Here is a 19,312-nt window from a genome sequence, read left to right on the forward strand (position 1 = left end):
CCCCAGTGAGATCTCCTGCAAGTGTTTAGCCTTGCCCAGACATGTAGATGTCAGTATCCTGTCAACACCCGCGTGTGTTGTTTCTTTGGTGTCGGTAAGCACCATCTTTCGGTGCTTTCCCAGTCATGCGTAGTGTCTGGTCTTCTTGGATGTCTGTAAACGTCATCTTTCGATGTGCGTAACGTCGTCCCTTCCCTAGTGAAGTTTCCTCCTCTCCGTTGGTGTCGATAAACGTCGAGTTTTTCCCGATCATCCGTTGATGATTTGGTTGTGTTCGCTCTCCCTAGAAGAATCCTCCTCTCCGTTGGTGTCGATAAACGTCGAGTTTTTCCCGATCATCCGTTGATGATTTAGTTGTGTTCGCTCTCCCTAGAAGAATCCTCCTCTCCGTTGGTGTCGATAAACGTCGAGTTTTTCCTATGCGTCCGTTGGCGTATAGTTGATATCTTTCCCCACGGGGTCGTCCCCAGAAGAATCCTCCTCTCCGTTGGTGTCGATAAACGTCGAGTTTTTCCTATGCGTCCGTTGGCGTATAGTTGATATCTTTCCCCACAGGGTCGTCCCCAGAAGTTTACTCCTCTCCGTTGGTGTCGATAAACGTCGAGTTTTTCCTAGTCGTCCGATGATGTCTAGTTGCTTACCCCTCACAGATCATTCACTAATGACTGTTGATTCCCCTCAGAATGTTCCTCCTCTCCGTTGGTGTCGATAAACGTTGAGTCTCCCTTTCGTCCTATGACGTCTGGCTGAGTTTTCTCCTTCTCCGTTGGTGTCGATAAACGTTGAGTCTCCCTTTCGTCCTATGACGTCTGGCTGAGTTTTCTCCTTCTCCGTTGGTGTCGATAAACGTTGAGTCTCCCTTTCGTCCTATGACGTCTGGCTGAGTTTTCTCCTTCTCCGTTGGTGTCGATAAACGTTGAGTCTCCCTGTCGTCCTATGACGTCTGGTTGAGTTTTCTCCTTCTCCGTTGGTGTCGATAAACGTCGAGCTTCTCCCTTTCGTCCTATGACGTCTGGTCGAGTCTTCCCATTCATCCGATGATGTCTGGCTACCTCTCCGTTGGTCTTGGTAAACGTGGAGTTTTTCCCCATTTCGTCCGCTGACGTATGGTTGTATCTCTCTTCCCATTCATCCGATGATGTCTGGCTACCTCTCCGTTGGTCTTGGTAAACGTTGAGTTTTTCCCCATTACGTCCGCTGACGTATGGTTGTATCCTTTCCTGGCTATCCCTAGTAGAGTTGATTTACCTCTCCGTTGGTCTTGGTAAACGTTGAGTTTTTCCTAGTTGTCCGTTGGCATCTAGTTGAAATGATTTCTGTTCCCCATTCATCGTGTGTCGATGTCTGGATGTGGTTGTGCTTTTGAAGAGAAGATAGAAAAAAAAAAAAAAAAAAAACAACAACAAGAATTTCCCAACAGTGTGCAAATTTCTACGGTTCTTGGTATTCAATCCCTGTTTACCCTGAAAGTCTGACAGCCGTTGCTCTCATCCATTCGGGTTCCCAGTTGATTGAATAGGGGCAGCTGTAGCACCTCAAATTTGCACCCTACCATTGAATACATTCATTTCATATTAGGTCATAGCATTAACAATGTCCACTGCATAACATTGCATTGTCCATTTGCCCAAGTGCAAGCTCAATTGATGGATTGGGTCAGAATGAGCAGGAGAATCAGTCAATCAAGCAAGTGAGTGCCATGTTCATTGGGACAAGGCCCTAGGGTTGATTTATCAAGCTCATATGGTCCAAGGATCATTTTGAAGTGGTTTGGCCAAAGGTTGGATGCTCAGAAGTCACCAGTCATTGTTCAGTCAACCAGAAACCCTAGAAAGTCAACTGTGGTCAACTGTGCCCGATTTTATGGATTGGAAGGTGGGAAGTGGTTTGAAAGGCCTCATTCATGTCCATATGAGTCTCATTTGACGTATCAAAGACCAAGGTTGAAGATTTGGAGGTCAGACAGAAAGTTCCCAAAAATAGCAGGTGACCTGTATTTTCAGTTGCCCAAAATGGAAACTTTTTCTCCTCAAAATAACTTCATCATACAAGCTTCAAATGGAATTTTGGCCAACATGAAAGTTGAAGATCTTGTTCTCACCTTTCCAAAAAGTCCAAGAACTCAAAAATCCCATGTGTGGTTTGCAAGATATGGCTCAGTGAAGTTCAAAAAAGACCCGTAATCAGGAGGCCATAACTTCCACATGGAGTGTCCAAATTGCAAGTTCTTTATATGCACAAACTCCATTTGACATGTACTTTCCTGGTGCATCATTGGATTTCTTCAAAGGTGGTCAATGCAAAAGGTCAAATTTCAATTGGACTGTTAAATGAACCAGGGGCAAAATTGTCCAACTTGTGAAATAATTGGAATTTTTGAGTGGGGATTTTTGCAACACCTCATAAATGGCATTTGAAAATTGTTGGAATCATCACAACATGCCAAGGCCTCATGGTTTGATATCTCACTTTTGAAATGGACTTGAAAATGCATAACCTTACCATGACATGGTGAAATTGCAAAATACATGGCCAATGGAAATGGGACTTGTTTCTACACATCACATATGGTATTTTGGACTTGCTTGAATCAAATTTGAACTGATATATTAGCTGGTTTGAGAGAGGGTATTTTGGCCACACTTGAAATTTGATATTAACACTAAATCCTCCATTTCACTAATCATGATTAACTTTGTGATTAAACCTTGGTATATATACTTAATTACAACTGTTTTTGCACACACTAATCATAATTCACAAATTCAATAAAAAATCTCAAGAACTCTCTCATTTTTCTCTCACTTTTTCACATTGCATATTGACATTTTTTCAATCTTTCATCAACATTTCTTCAAGTTCCATGCTAGTGCTTGGTGGATTCGTGATTTGTGTGTATTGGTGAGGTTCTGTTTGCAGGTTTTGGATCAAGAAAGCTCACGATCACAACTGTCCAAATCACCCTACATCCATGGCAGTCCAGATTTGCTGCGATTTGAGGCATTGTTGAGCCATTCCGAAGCTTCCTCACACCTCCCTAGCTGCTGTAGATCGTCTGTTTTCACTCATTGAAGCAAAACACTCGCGGATTCCGGTACTGCTCCTCGAAAAGGTTCGGATTCGACTATCACCATTCTCAAAATCGTTGTGTGGTTCTTGTAGAGTACACCTTGTAGATCATGCAGCACTTTATAGAATCGAAAACCGTTAAGATTAGAGAGAGCAATCTTGAATTTACACTTTGATGCGAAATCTTCTTTCGCTCGATCTGTGCGGTACGATAGGAATTAGGAGATTTCATTGGCATATTGTTGTTGTACGCGGAATAACCTTTCCAACGGTATACGATTTATTGGATTTGGTGAAGAAATAGCCGTAACCGAATTTGCCGGTGATGATGAACATGAACGCGAAGAACGCTTAATTTTCTGGAATTTCCTGCGTTCAATCCTGTTCCGCCTGGCTTCTTTTCAAAATAGTGTTTCCCGCTTGGCCTGGACAAATCAATTGCCGCCACCGCATTAATTTGGACGGCACCGTTTTTGGCCTTGGCTACAGATTCCACGTTACTGTCATTTGCTGTAACAGTAAGGCAATTCCATGATTAATCCACTGCACTATTAATTAATTAATCCTAATCCAACCTAAATAAATATTCAATAAATATTTCAAAACTTCTAAAAATCATATAATGATCATTTTTAGTCCAATTAATTCAAGACTTTTTTTTGTTGGACTCCTTTTTTTCTCTACTTTTTTATAGAATCAAAAAATAAAATAGTGCTTGGTAGAAAAATTAATTGGTATAGAGATGTTCTTAATGTATGCCATTTTCACATGTTCTACTATTTTAATCATAAAATCACCATGCCTAATCCAAATGGCTTGAAATTTTAGGGGTAGATTCTTAACATTCTTCTGGAATTTTTGATATAGGATTTGTATTTTTTGGACCTCTGGTTTTTTTAATATGATTTATAGAACTTGAGTGTGGAAATATGTGACACAATGTGATATGCTGTGTTCCCTGATTTTTTTGCCATGCTTCCCTTTGGCCAATAGCCTTAATTTTTTGCATGAGGCATCTTTAACATGTTAACATTCAATATGATTTTTCGTGGATTTTTATGATCCATTTCTTAATTGATTAGAATTTTTGAGTGCTGCCTAGCATTTTAGGGCTTTACTTGTGTAACCTTTTGTATATATGTTGCCAAATCCTCATCCTTAACCCTATGGACACGAAAATTGGCAGAGTAGTTCTTAACACATTAAGCTTTCATTTGGCTTTGGTCCCATCCATTTCCCATTTAATATCACTGATTATCATTTACTTGAAGTTAGCATACATTTTTGGACTTCATTTGATCGCGTTTTTGCATGCTTTGACATGTTGAATTAATTCCTATGGTTCCACTAGTCCAAATTGCTTGAAAATTGACATGTAGCTTGTTGAATGTCCTCTGTTTAGGATATAATTTTTGTGGAATTTTCCATGCTGTTTTGGTATTTTTTGTGATGTGATCTTGCTGGTTGCTCATATGTGGTTTAACATTGCTCACTTTGCCTTACATGTTGCATAAATTGAAATAGGTGTATAGTTTGGATATGGGACCAATTGGAGTCCCTTTGTAATTGAAATATCTTGGTTTTGATCATGATTGGCTTGCTGTTTTAAGATTTTTCCCTCCTTTGGACCCTAGGCTTGGCCTAGTGGTCTAGTTACTTATGTTTGAGCTTGACTTTGACTTTTCAGGTTAAAAAGCTAATGCCTTAAGGAGGTTGATACATGATTGAGTTGAATTCATTTGACCAATTGTTTGTTTTGTAGGGCTTGGTTCACATGAACTTGGTGCTATGCACCTCATTGTTTGATTGTTGATTGATTCTTATTGTTGTTGTTTTGTTTATGTTGGGATGCTGATTCTGTTTGACTGTTTCCAGGTACCCCTAGTTGCTCAGTTCTCTTAAGAACTTGCATTGCTTTGCTTATAAGCAATTAGCATTGAGGTATTGCACTTTCTTCTTCATGTAGTCTGGAGACCCGGCTGTTATTTGGCCGGGCAAACTGTCTGAAGTCCTCCTTAAGAGGCAATGCTTGTGTATGTTTATATTTGTCCCAAGCAGGAAAAGTCCTCATTTGAGGCAATTGGTGGAAGGTAGGGATAAGCAATCTATCCCCCACTATTCTGTGAGTCTTCTCCTTGCTCCCATTACCTGGTTGTAGCATTGAGATCCAAACCCAAGATCTATCGAGTCTAATTGGGGAAAGAGTTCCATCTTTCTGAACTCCCCCACATTCTTATATTTACATGCTCTCTCGGACTTGAGATAGAAGCAATGAGGCACACCCCTCATCACCTTTCATCTGGCTTCACCTTAGCCCCTCAATGGCAAGGTTAAGAGCTAACCTGACCCCGATACAGAGGCTTGTTTGTTGAGGTTGATATGACCCCTCGACTAAAGCCTAACCCTGATGTTTGAGCCCCTTGTTGGTGTGTTTATTTCATGCTGTATATGTTTGTGTGGTGTGATTGTATCCCCTAGGTTTGCTAGACTCCGCGTAGTCTCGTTTGCATGTCAATTAAGGTAGCACGGTTCCTTCGTATAGGACTTCCTTTCTTGCTTGAGCTTTCCTAAAACACAAACAAACATTACCCCCTCTCAAGGATACGTCCACTCCTTCTACTACAGGTGAGTAAGTCTCCAAAGGTCGAGCATCCGGTAGATTGCGTAGTGACGTTGTCCACTTAAAAAACACAAACCAACAGGAATAGTTTAGCCGAACTACGGCAACTCTGATTCTCATGTCCAGATGAGATACGTAGGCACGAGATGCGATGTCTTGTCGAGTTTGACTAACAACTAACACTAATTCTTTTCTCTCGCCCTCGTTGCGATTGAGACCTCCCCTTTCTCTTGCCCTAGTTGCAATCGAGACCTTTCTTCTGCCTGTGTCTTTGTTTTGTGTTGTTGTGTGCTTGGAAGCTGATGTAAGTCCATCGAGTGGCATTCGGGTTCCAGTGTTAGTGCGTGTTTTTGGTTCGGATGCTGATGTAAGCCCAGTGATTGGCATTCAGGCTCCACGTTTGTCTCCTTGTGTGTGTTTTGGTTCGGATGCTGATGTAAGCCCAGTGATTGGCATTCAGGCTCCACGTTTGCCTTTGCCTGTGTTTGTTTGTGTGCGTGTTAGCCGAGCTACGGATGCTCTGATTCTTCTTCGTCCGAGGAGATACGTATGCATAGGATGCGATATCCTAGCGAGCATGTGTCGTTTCCCCAATTCGAACTACTTTGACTCTGATGTCTATGCTTGATAGACTAAGTAGGCCCAGGATGCGATATCTTGCCGAGTCAGTTTCAGTCTGTTTTCTTGTGTCTCCTTCAGCCAGTAGATGTGTGTGTGAGCAGTGTTTTAGCAACCAATTTCCTTCCTATTGTGCGTGGATCCCGTCGAGTACGACGGATGCGTAGGGGTGCTAATACCTTCCCTTCGCATAACCGACTCCCGATCCCATTCTCTTTGGTCGCGAGACCATGCTTTTTCCAGGTTTACTCTGAGCGTTTCCTTTCCCTCTTTTGGGATAAATAACGCACGGTGGCGGCTCTGTTGTTTCGTTTTCCCGCCGGTTTTTCGCGTAATGCGACAATTATACCCTTACTATTTAAATAACTCAACTTTATATTTTCCATAAATTTTTCTTTCTTAATATATGTAATAACTCACTTCACATTTTCCATAAAATTCTCTTTCTTAATACGTACTCTCATTCCCATACATAACTCCCATTCCTATTCAAAGTATTGGCTGGTCAATAAAAATTAAATTCAAATGATAGCTTCCAATGTTACATAGAAAAATGTATTAGCATTAAATTTTGTCAAAGGAACAAATTTACCAATTGAAGACTTAAAATTCTATAAAAAGGATCAGTAGCATTGTTTAAATTATCAAGTGCAAAACAAAAGAGCTCTGGTGGAAACAACAAAAGACTCCATGGATGTTCAAAAAAAAGAAAGAGTGGAAGACTCATTGGAGCAAGAAGAAGGAGAAATAGTGGAAGACTCTTTTGACAAGATACAAGAACAAGATGACAATGAAGATGAAGTATTATCAAGAGTTGTATTGGATTTTGATTTAAATGAAGAGGCAGATTATGAATTTGATTTGAACAAATTTCCTGAAGAAGAAGAAGAAGAAAACAGAAAAGAATCTTCCCACCATGTTGAGTTTCGACCTGTGATAAAAAAGATGATAAAAAAACTTCTTCCAAAATTTTATTGAAAAATATTTGTGAACTAAGTATGGAGTATCTATTTTAGATTTGACTTAAGTGCATAAGGTATAGGAGTTGTTATTTAAGAAGTCATTGTTATTGTTTTTTTTATTTACTCCTTGTTATTGCTTAATAAGTATGGAGAAGAATTCCTTGTTATTGCTTTTTTTATTGATACAATTTAGGAACTGCATTTCTTACGTTCATTCTTATTGTATTTTTTTATTGAATTCCTATATTTGCTAAAGTTTTGGAACTTAACTTGTTACGTGCAGGAACATTATTTTTTTATGGCTAAAGTTTAGGAATTTAAAAAAACAAAAAACTCTATTTGAAATTTTCAAATGTGACTACATCCCAATTACAATAAGTATTACTCCATGTTTAAGTAATTTTTGACTTCTTGTACTAATATTGGATCACACTTAATTTGAATTGGTAGTTGTCCTACTCTTTCAAGCCTTTCCTTATTTACATGAGGAATTTTATATTTATTGGAACCTTTCTCTTTCATGATCTCTATCATGCATAGTTGCAATGATACAAATATACGATTGGACTTAATTGAAGGAAAATTTTCAAATGACTTCACCACTGCACTGATAAGTTCATCAATAGTTTTCGGTGCTTCCTTGTATTGCAATGATTGTATAGCCGAGAAAAAACCAAGGTCTAAGATATTCAAATCTGGAGAGTTTGCAGGCTGACACATTAAACGAATATCAAACCCATCCTTGGTGGCAGCTTCACGGAATAAAGGATCATCATGGTTTATATGCGTCCTTGCGTTATCCTGCTGGATAAATATTGTTGACTCAAATTCATCTCTTGGTCATTTTTCTCTTATAGCGGGTAGAACTTTGTCAATAAGGAATGATCTTACCACATCTCTATTTACCGTAGTTATTGCTTTTGTTACCATTGTTCCCGCAACTCTGTTAATACTTGACCTTATAGCCGGTTCATGGGTAACAAACGGAAAAACACCAATTTTACCCGAAAAAGTTTCATTTTCTTCTGAGTCAAATCGTGGTCGAGTTTGAGCAACTAAGAACATAACTTTGGCAATGAAATTTTTGCTCTTACATGTCCGATATGGCTCATCTTCATCTGGGAGCAAATAATACTTCTCGGATTTTTTAGTCATATAAAACCATTTTTCATCAATATGAATAATATTGTGCATGCTCTTAAACATTGGATCATGTGGTGTACCTTCAAGCATTGATAAACAAAATTCCAGCCTAGATATTTTGTTTTCTTCTTTCAACAGTGGTTTTATGGCATTTGAATTACGCCGTATAGCCCCTGATTTTATAAGCCTGAACACCGATGTTGGATTGGTTTTCAACGCAAAAGCTAAAGATCGAATGTTTGTTCTTTGACTGAAAGGAAGTTCACGAATTTGATTCTCATCAATTGAAATTCTCTTACGTCCACAATTTTTTGTCTTCCTATGAGAGACATCACGTGTTTCACTTTCTTTTGCTCTTTTCCAAATACGTTGAACAGTTCTTAGAGGAACCGAATTTGATGAAGCCACCTCATTTGTAGCTCCTTTACGTAATTTTCCATCAACGCTTTTTTGTAGTAGCTCATGATAAATATACATGCGTTCTTCATTGCTTAAGATTCTTAATCTCTTTTTTTCTCTAGGTTCTGCTTCAACATTTTCTGCAATATACACTGTAAATTTTTAAAAAAACAAAACGATTACTAGAATTTACGCACGCATCGGAAGTGTGAACGACATAATTTCCCATTTTTCTAAGGCAAAGCTAAAATTTGATCAATATTTAAAATTAGAAACATAAACATTATTAAGGTGTTGTGTGCTTTATGTTACCTTAATAATGCAAATTGCATGATATGTGATGTGTATCTATGAAATTATGTGAACTTTTAAAACTATAATAAAATGATGTGTTGTTACGACTAAAACGTGATATGTACACTATGAGATAATTATGTGAAACTTTTCTATGAAAAATGTGAGAAAGTATCTATATGTGATATTTATGATAAAATGAATTGTGATGTGAATGTGAAATTTCATCTTTGAATTCCGTGGTGGGCTAAATGTGACAAGCGATAAATTGCGCTAATTCCAAACTTACCGCCATGATAGTTTCCAATAGAAAGGATACATTGAGTTAACCATGGGAGTAGGCAATATTAAGATCTATGAACTAATTGAAAAATGTGTTAAGTCTATCGGGTAGTTGGTCTAAGATATGATTTAGAATATATATATATATATATATATATATATATATATATATATGTATATATATATATATATATATGTATAATTCTATTTTGCATCTCAATCTCTCCGCTAAACTTCATAAGAGATTCGTGTGTATCAAAACTTTTATCAATTCAAAAATTCTAGGTAATTCTAAAACACTTGTTTTTCTAGATATATCTGTATAGGAGAAAGGGATGGATGCTATTTTTACAAATAATTTTTTTTAATGTGTTACATTTAAAGATTTTTTTTGGAAATATTAGGTGTTAAAGGAAGGGGTGGAAGAATAAATTGTTAGACGGTGTGGCTAGTGATCGAGAGGGGGGTGAATAGATCACCTCTTTTAAAATAAACGGATTTAAAAATTCTTATCAGAGTTATTGAAACTTAGCGGAAAATTACAGTGCCGAATCGACTTCCGTCTATTCTGAACCGCTACTAGAAAACCGGACACGCGAATTTATTGTTGGATTTGAATGAGAACGATAGAGATTATTAACACCAGAATATTATCAAATCAAATGCACTTATCACTAAATTCTAATTCCAATGAATAAAACTCAGGTGACAGTTTTGTCAAACATTTGGTGTGTATGTGATCAATGATGAACAATGGTGGAGTTTAGATAAAGAAGTTTTCTTGCCACTATTGTATCACGAAATGTACAGCCACAACACACCAACTGAAATCACAAAACTGTTGAAAACGTAAAGAGAGATAAGGAAAGAATACGATACGCAGAGATTTGGCAAGGAAGTTCCCCACTGTCGTCCTCGCGTGTGGGTACGTCTCCCTCTCAATTTCAAATGAAATTGAGAACTGTTATAATCAATAATGCCGAATTCGTTGATACAAAGTTACCATACAAAGACAGAAATCTAAATCCCAAGATCTTCTTCTGGTATAAAACCTCCACTTGATCTGAGCTTGATCAAGAATTTCCTGCAAGAAATTGCAAACAATTCACCGGTTCCACGACTTGTTTGCGAAATTACCCAATTTCCAAACCCTACGCTACGGCTGAATCTGTTCTGCAAACGTGACTAACAAACCCGCAAGAACACTCCAGTTCTTGAAGGACAAACCATTTGGTTTTTCCTCGAAACCCCCTTCAACCTTCAACTCAGCTAGATCCTTGATCGTTCCACTGAACGTTATCTCGTTGATCCTTTAATCCAAAGAACAAGAATGATTATGTGTTGATGTTCTTGAAGAAAAGAGATTGAGAAGATGAAGAAGATGAAGTCTCTTTCAGGTTTCTAACTGCTCAAAATAATTGCTGCTACACACTCCTTTGACTTGTGTTCAACTGTTTTTCACTTCTGAATTCGTGTTGTTAACTGAGCTGTCAAAATACTTCTTATATGTGAAAGACAGAAGCTGTTAGTAGACAAAACAGAATTATGTATTGATACAAAAGATTATGCATCGATACATACTGTAGCTTTGATTAATTTTAGAGAATTAATACAAGCATGTATCGATACAAAGCTCGTATGTATCGATACATAGAACATTTTAACTAAGCATGTATCGATACAAAGCTCGTATGTATCGATACATAGAACATTTTAACTAAGCATGTATCGATACAAAGCTCGTATGTATCGATACATACTGAAGCAAAAACGTTTTGTGATTTAAAACAAATTTATGTATCGATGCAGATGAACATGTATCGATACATACTGACACAAAACAATTTTTATGAGTTCTTTTAAGAAATGTATCAATGTGGATCTTTATGTATAGACACGAAACAATAGTATAGGCTAAAAACACAAATGAAACATGTAAAATAATGCACAACCAACAATTAGACAATGATCACACAATTTGCTATCATTCAAAACTTATTCAAAGTAAAGAATTTGCTCACATAAATAGGGTATGAAGTTAATTTTTTAAATTTAGTTATCAATATATAAGACTAAATATTGACAGACTTTTGTTCAACTTGATTAAAATTTAAACTTCAAACTATTTATTTTGTTTTTTTATAAGTCTTGTATTTTTTTATTTAATTTAAAAGATCTTGCTTAAAAATTTGTTGAGTTTCTAAACACTAGGATTTCCCTACCAAAAACGAATATCAAAGTTAACATGAGCGCAACAAAAGATGATGGTCGACCTCTTCTCGACGAATAGTGTTGTACTTTGTAAGTGTTATGATGCTTAAGTCATATATTAATTAACATAATTGATATTTCGAAAATAGAATATGTAACTTTTTCTATATACAAATGTCATTTTATAAGAAGGGTTGTAGGAAAAATAGTGTGAAATTTATTTAATTTTTTATGAGTTATGTTATGGCTCGTCCCCAAGGTCTTAAGACAAAAGGCCCAATGGTAAAGTAGAAGTAATAGATCACATAGAACATTTAGGTTGTCTCCTCTCTAAAAGTAGATGATTCCACATAAAAGGAACCTTGTTGTCTGCCTAGATCAATCTAACGACTGACCACGATCCACGCCTCACTCGACGCTTTAAGTTATCAACCATTTCCTCTATTTAAAGAGGAAGGTACATCATTTCTCAGGTGTTCAAATTCATTCTTATTTTCAAGTTATTGTTCACTCTTATAATGACTTTAGCATTTAAGTGTTGATCTTACAAGTCAGCTCTCTCTCCATCACATTAGAAGCTCATGTCCACCATAGAAAGCCCTGATCCCATGGAATAATGGTGTCGTCCATGTGAAGCAAAATCTGATTCCAACGAATTTTCACGTTCTGATATCCATTTTTAGATCTCCTTGATCAGACCTCCTTCGATTTAGATATCCAGATCTCTTTCGTCAGAATGTAGATCCATATTTCTCGACCTTCCTCATCTAGTTTCAGCCTTATCTCCAAAATATCTCATTCTGATTCATTAACAATGGTGACATCTATAGCCACTCAATTTGTTGTTGAATGGCAAACTGTTATTGCAATCGTCGAAGTTGCCAAAAATCAACTTCCTCTTTCTTAAAGAGTAGACAATGCAACCTTGACGGTGTCTACAAACAATCCTTCAAAACAAGACCATGTTCAACCTAAGGTAGACCATAGAGTATTCTATCATTTTTCGTTCCTCGAATCCGCACAACAATTTCACCAAGGCGAGCCTTCACACGGACCTCAACCACTACATGTAATGCTTTAACAAGAAATGCTTCCCAATTTTTAATTACTACAAGCAAATCTTGACATGTATGAAGTTAATTATCTAATGAACAATGTTTACAATATTGTGTAACAATAAAATTCTAAATCCATGGTGTCATCTCGAAAAATAGGATCCTTCGCGGAGCGTTCGCACGCTCATAGAAAAATAATTCAAACAGAGTCATCACCGAACATCATTTATTACAATGAAGAAATAGGAAAATATCAATAAAACCTTTAGAAGAAAAAGAAGATGGTCGTCGCAACCAAATTCGGGTTTGTGAGTCGATTACGCAAGGGGAAGGTATTAGCACCCCTCACGTCTATTGTACTCAATGATAACCTTTTAGTTAAATTTACGATTTAATTTTAGCTTATGTTGATTGTTTTTGTCGAGCAATGGAAAATTTTAAAGGAAAAGAAAAGGGGTCTCAGAATTTTTTTTATTAATGTGCCCGATGAGATTGCGGGTCTCGCTCCTACGTATCTCCTGCGATGGAGAACTCAAAGTTATGTACTTCTTGGTAGTAAATGTTTGTGTGTTAGTTGATTTTAGCGAAAGTTGCTTAAGTTGCATCCGAACGGAAAACATTGTTGCCTAAAACATGGATAATTGAACATTTACATCACTTCAAGAAAAAATGTCTTAATCCGGATCAACACAGATTTATGCCATCATCACATTCAACTGGAAAACGTTTGATATTCTCACGGGAAACGCTATTTGAGTTGTCGCGGAATGGATGAAGTGTCTTTCGTTTTTGAAAAGGTTTTGAATTGAAAGCCAAAAGGCAAAAGGTTTGAATATGTTGAAATTGATTTTAGGCGAATGACGAATGCTTGGTGAGAACGTCACGCGATCCTCGGGACTAATTACTCGAAGATCATTGGAATGTTAGACTCCAATAATCCTTTTTCATTCATTGTATTTACGAAATTTGTTTGATGGACAATGAACATTCAACAAGAACGAGGCGCGTGCCTCATAGTTGATTGTTCAAAGGTTCAATTGGAATGCTAAACTTCAACATTCTCTCTTTTTGTCCAAGTTTGTATTAGGTGTTTTAGAAGCGAAAGGATGAATAAACAACTCTCCTAAAACGTGTGCCTCAGGACTGATCATTCGAGGACTCAAGGAATCCGAGACTCCAAGAGTCCTCTTCTTTCGTGTTTGTTAAGAAGAAGATTTTAATATTACACTTAAACGGGAAAGATTTAATTCACATCGGTACAAAATTAATCAAGGGAAAAGAGTTTGGAAAATTCACTTGGCATTGGACCAAGAGTTTTAATGTGTTCGAAAATACTTTCTTATCTATTTATCTATATTTATTATTATTATTATTATTATTATTATTATTATTATTATTATATATTTAATTAATTGTAACAATTAAAGAAATAAACAAATAAAAATCAATAATAATAAAATAAATAAAACCAAAGGGTTTTGAAAATTCACTTGGCATTAGACAAAGAGCTTTAATCGTATTTCAAAATATTATTTAATAATTTGTCTATATTTATTATTATTAGTATTTATTTATTTAATTAATTGCAACAATTAAAGAAATAAACAAATAGGATTAACAATAATAAAATAAATAAAATCAAGGGGTTTTTAATTATGAGAAAATATTTATTCAATTATTATTTATTTATTCTTGAATTCTTTTTTTAATTTAAAAATAGTTAACAGAATAAAAATAAAATAAAAAACATTAATAAAAGAAAAATGGGTTGAAAGTACTAGTAAGAGAGAGATGACAACAAAAAAATAAAAAATAAGATAGAAAAATGGTCTCAAAGCCCAATCCAATTCCCCTATCCACTCGTAATCAGCAGTTCAGCACTGATCAGTCAGCAGGTGATAAGTGGCATGCAAAAAAAGACAAAAAATAACAAAATGTGGATTAATCCAAGGGCTGAGATTAATTATGGGTTTGTTCAATAACAACAACAATATTCATCCCTATTTTAGCAATAATTTATTCAATTTTTTAATGAAATTAAACAAATGAATAATGAAAATTCATCTATTCAATCTTAAGAATATCATGGAAAACTCAAAATTAAAAAATAATCCACGAAAAAAATTAATAATTAAATCACATTTAATCACTTTTGCTCATGGAGGTTCAAAAACACTTTAAACTCTTGATTTTGAATCAATGGAGTTTTTATTCAAAATGGTGACGATTAAGATACTAATTAAGTGGAGCAAGAATAATAATGCAAAAAAAATTAAATAAACAAAAATAAATTCACATTTAATCACTTTTGCACATGGAGGTTCAAGAACATTTTAAACTATTGATTTTGAATCAATAGAGTTTCCATGCAAAATGATGATGATCAAGATGATAATTAAGTGTAACAAGGATAATAATGCAAAGAAAAATTAAATAAAAAATAAACATTAAAATCCTACCTAAATAAAAAAATAAAAAGTGACTTGAAAATTGAGAGAAATCTGTGCAAAGTTTCTGCTATACTTTTATGAATGATTCTTGGTGAGATTTGTAAATTAGAACGATTTTATTTATATGCTCTACAAAAGATAGTTTAAGGATTATGAAAAAGAGGTGAGAGTGGTGTGATTTCCTTCTAGAAACTTAATTAATTAAATAATGAATTATGATGTAATATTTGCATGGAAGAATGATATAATATATGAGAGATATTTTGGATCTTCTAGAAATATTGATTTTTTTTTTGGTTTTATGATGCATGAAAATGATTAATAAAATCCAAATGGATATTATAATGATAAATCAAATGATCATAAATTTATTTATTTATTTAAAAATGCATAATAATAATAAATGCAAATTTAGTCAAATTCCTCAACATGTGAAATGTTTACTCTCCTTTGACTTTTATTATGATGCATGATAATGATCAATGATGCATGAATTTTTAGTCAAATTTCATAATACGTGCAAAATTCAAGAAAAGTCAGGAAAATTGGGGTATGACACATGACATAAAGGATATTCAAAATTCAAGAGAGCTTGCAACACATCAATCTAAAGAGTAGTATCGTGCAAGAGGTGACCTCTTTGAGGAACCAAGTTGTGGTCCCTGAACTCGTGCCCATCAGAACACCAACACATCAATAAGAGGTCATTTTGTAACCGAGTCGCTAGTGACACCATAAAAACACGACCTTCCCCCTGATCCGAAAGTGGGAAACAATATCCATACAGGTCCAGAAGTTTATTTCCCCGAAGGAGGGAAATATATGAAGAAGAAGTTTCAGTCCTAGAGCAAAAAAGAAACATGTTGTCTGCTCACACCCTATATCGTAGGATTTTCAAATCACTCGAGAATCACTGAAGCTCCAAAGCTACAATGGGACATGGGATTTAGACAAACACGTCGAGCACATGGATGACCGACTAGACTTTTATTATTCCCACGAGGCTGTAAAGTGGAAGCTCTTTGCATTAAATTTGACGATCGACAATGGCTTGGTTTAAGTCCCTTCCCTATATGAGCATATACTCCTAGAAGGAATTATGTAAAGATTTCACTGCCCACTTCACAACCTGAAAGAGGCAGCCCACCATAATGGTCGTGCTTAACAGAATTACTCAATGGAAAAAGTAAACCTTGTGTGGGTACTGTAGCGGGATATTCGTTACCTTTAGATTTATTGACTAAATCAAAAGTAAGCATACAATTCGAGTCGCCACCGCACTTCTATTTATCCAAAGGAAAGGTTAGAAAACGAACAAAAACCAAGAAGTTTTATCAAATAAAAAACTAATAAAAATGTCAGAGATCTGGGTAAAGGGGTTGGTTATGCAATGGGAAAGTTTTAAGCACCCAAAACATCCTTAGTACTCTAAGAGGGGCCCTTTTTGCAAAGTGCATTGTAGGTTGGTATTTGTGAAAATATTCGTGCAAACAAGATTGGGGAGATGAGAAAAGAATATACAAATTATTTACAATTTTGTTGTTTGAATAGATAAACCCATTGCCTACGTACCATCACAAAGGTAGGATCAAAACCTCGTAGTTCGGGGTAAAAATCTCAAAATAAGTTGGTGAATTGATTTGTCAAAAGCCTTAAGGTCTTTTGTTATCAAAGGGAGAAAACTCAACCTAAACCAACAATCCACCATGTGAGGAGAGCTTCAACATACTAGTGAGGGATCCACCCTATAATAAGTATGGAAGACTTATAGTCCAATCACTAAGGATGAGGTGAGGTTTACATCAACCACTATGATAACTCAAACCTATGGCTAATGTTTATGAAAAAAGATTTTAACAAAGACGGCCATTGGAACCACAAAAATCACTTGAAGTGAGTTGGATTTACAAATTAGAAGTATTCACAAAATGAAGTCAAAGTTGACTTAAGATTCAATTCAAAATAAGTATTAAAGAAAGGAGTTTGGAAAAAAATCAAAGGCATAATGCCTAGGTTTCTAATTTTGAACACAATGTCAATGTTTGCACAAAATGAGTTTGGCTTGGGTTAGAGTGGAGAGAAGAAGAGAAAGGCTAGTCCTAAACATGCAAAGATGAGAGAAGAGATAAAACCATTGGAGTTACTTTCTTGAGATCATAAAGATGATTCAAGATGCTCCTTTCCTTTGGACTTAGCAATTAACTCAAGCAATCAAACAAATATTCAATCAAGCTCCTAGGATCTTCCAATTGGACTTGTCTCTCTTAACTTGGATGCTCATGACAATGGTCCTTCTAACTATCTCAAGTTTGGAATCCCTATCACACAAGAACAAACAATCAAAAAGTTCACAATGCAATAAAAGAAAATGGACAAAGAGAGAGTTTAGATTAGGGGTCCTTTCAAGTCAACTTCAAGATTTAAGCATTCTAAAGGCATGAGACCTAGTTGCTCTTCAATCAATTTTAGCATTCTAAAGGCATGAGGCCTAGTTGCTCTTGAACTCTATTAAGCATAGGTGAGGTCCTAATTCTAAGTCCTTTCTCCTTTTTGCATTGGGTTCACACAAACAAAGACAAAACAAACACAAAGCAACAATATATTTACACAATAATGTGCTCAAATGAGCAAAAAGAAAATGGCATAAACATAAACATGAGCTCAAATGAGCAAAGGGAAATGGAAATATGAATAAATGAGCAAGAAATTAAATTGCATTAAAGTAAATTGCAAGAATTAAATGCTTAAATTAAAAGTTAGTAATTAGTAGTTAGTGTTAGTGTGCCATAAGGCAATTTAGCGCTATGTTAAGCAATCGTAAGTGGACTAATGTAGTAGTCACACCTATCTGAGGCCGGTCAATAAACTATAGGCAAATAAACACAAGTTAGAGATCATGACTAGTAAGCCAAGCTCCTACAACTTGCCATGCCAAAAGAAAAGAAGAATGACCTTGTATGGATTTTAGGTTTTTTGCTTGACCAAGAAGCAACCTATCTTGGACACAAAGCAATTCACTTGATCTTTGATCAAGTTGAATTTGATTTGGATCAAAGAAGGTTAAGCCTCTCATATGTCAAGGCTAACCACAAATCATTAACTCATTGGTCAAAAGAAAAAGAAGAAGAAAAGAGATGAAAATGAAATGTACAAAATGGAAATTCAAATGACATAACCAAAACGCAATGATTAAACGTGAATGGAATCAACATCAATCAATGATAAACAGAAGTGAAATGAAGATTAAAAGTCAAGAAAGGTCAAACATATTTTTGGTATTTTTTGGAATTAAAATAATACATAAAATAAAATGAACAAAGTTAGGTCAAACTTCAAATCCAATTCAAATCAACTTGGTAAGTCCAATTGGATCATCATAAGTCTAACATGGTCAAACAAAGTTTGACAAATTTTCTTAACATTTTTTTGAAACCAGAAACTATTTTTAAACAATTAAAAATGAAGAAAAATAACTCATATGAACTAAAATCTCAAATAAATCTCAAATCAATTAAGAAATTGATGAGAATATTTTTCATAGACTTATCATCATCCATATATGTTAAGAAAATATTTTTGGAATTTTTGAATATCAAAAAGTATTTAAAAAGAATTAAAAACACTCAAAAACAAAATAATTCACAAAAAAATATTAAATGAAATCACAAAAATAATTAAAAATCAGATTATGAAACTAGATTTTAAAAGATTTTTTTTGCAATTGGTCGCATATTTTGGTGATTCCAAATAAAAGAGTTATGAAGTTTTGAAAATAAATGGAATAAAAGAAAAATAAAACAGAAATTAAAAATATGAAAAAACCACAGCGCTTGGATCCACTTTCATTAATTGACGTGGACAATCCAAGGGATCAGAGGCGTGCGCTCATTGTGATCCTCAGTCAAACGCGTTGCAAAATGTTTTAAAACAAGTCAAATGAAACAAGGGCTCAGATTAGATCATTGCAGTTGGATCCAATGGCCAAGGAGATTCCACGTGGGGATGGTGGTGGAAACCACCGTCTTCTCCGGCGAGCAAACAGAAACCGGTCACCAGTTGCAGATTTTGCAACCTCAACCAAACTACACGTGCCTTATACCAAATTAAAGTTGGGGTGATATACATCACCCCTGTAACCTTGGATTGCTCTCAAGATCTCTATGGAAGGAGAAATTTGAGATGGAAAATCCAGGTGTTCAATCTGAAATG

The 19,312-nt window shown here is 35.5% G+C and overlaps 1 protein-coding gene across 1 annotated transcript; it reads right to left on the bottom strand.

Moving 5' to 3' along the window:
- Positions 1–7,650: 7,650 nt before the first annotated feature.
- Positions 7,651–9,400, bottom strand: LOC127136766 (uncharacterized). The gene is made up of 3 exons (XM_051063288.1): positions 9,364–9,400; positions 8,161–8,963; positions 7,651–8,070 (listed from the first exon to the last, which is right to left on the bottom strand). The coding sequence occupies exons 1-3, from the start codon at positions 9,398–9,400 to the stop codon at positions 7,651–7,653; spliced, it is 1,260 nt and encodes a 419-aa protein (XP_050919245.1).
- Between the last annotated feature and the right edge of the window lie 9,912 nt (positions 9,401–19,312).

The sequence above is a fragment of the Lathyrus oleraceus genome, chromosome 4, assembly GCF_024323335.1.
Source record: "Lathyrus oleraceus cultivar Zhongwan6 chromosome 4, CAAS_Psat_ZW6_1.0, whole genome shotgun sequence".
Lineage (NCBI taxonomy): Eukaryota > Viridiplantae > Streptophyta > Magnoliopsida > Fabales > Fabaceae > Lathyrus > Lathyrus oleraceus.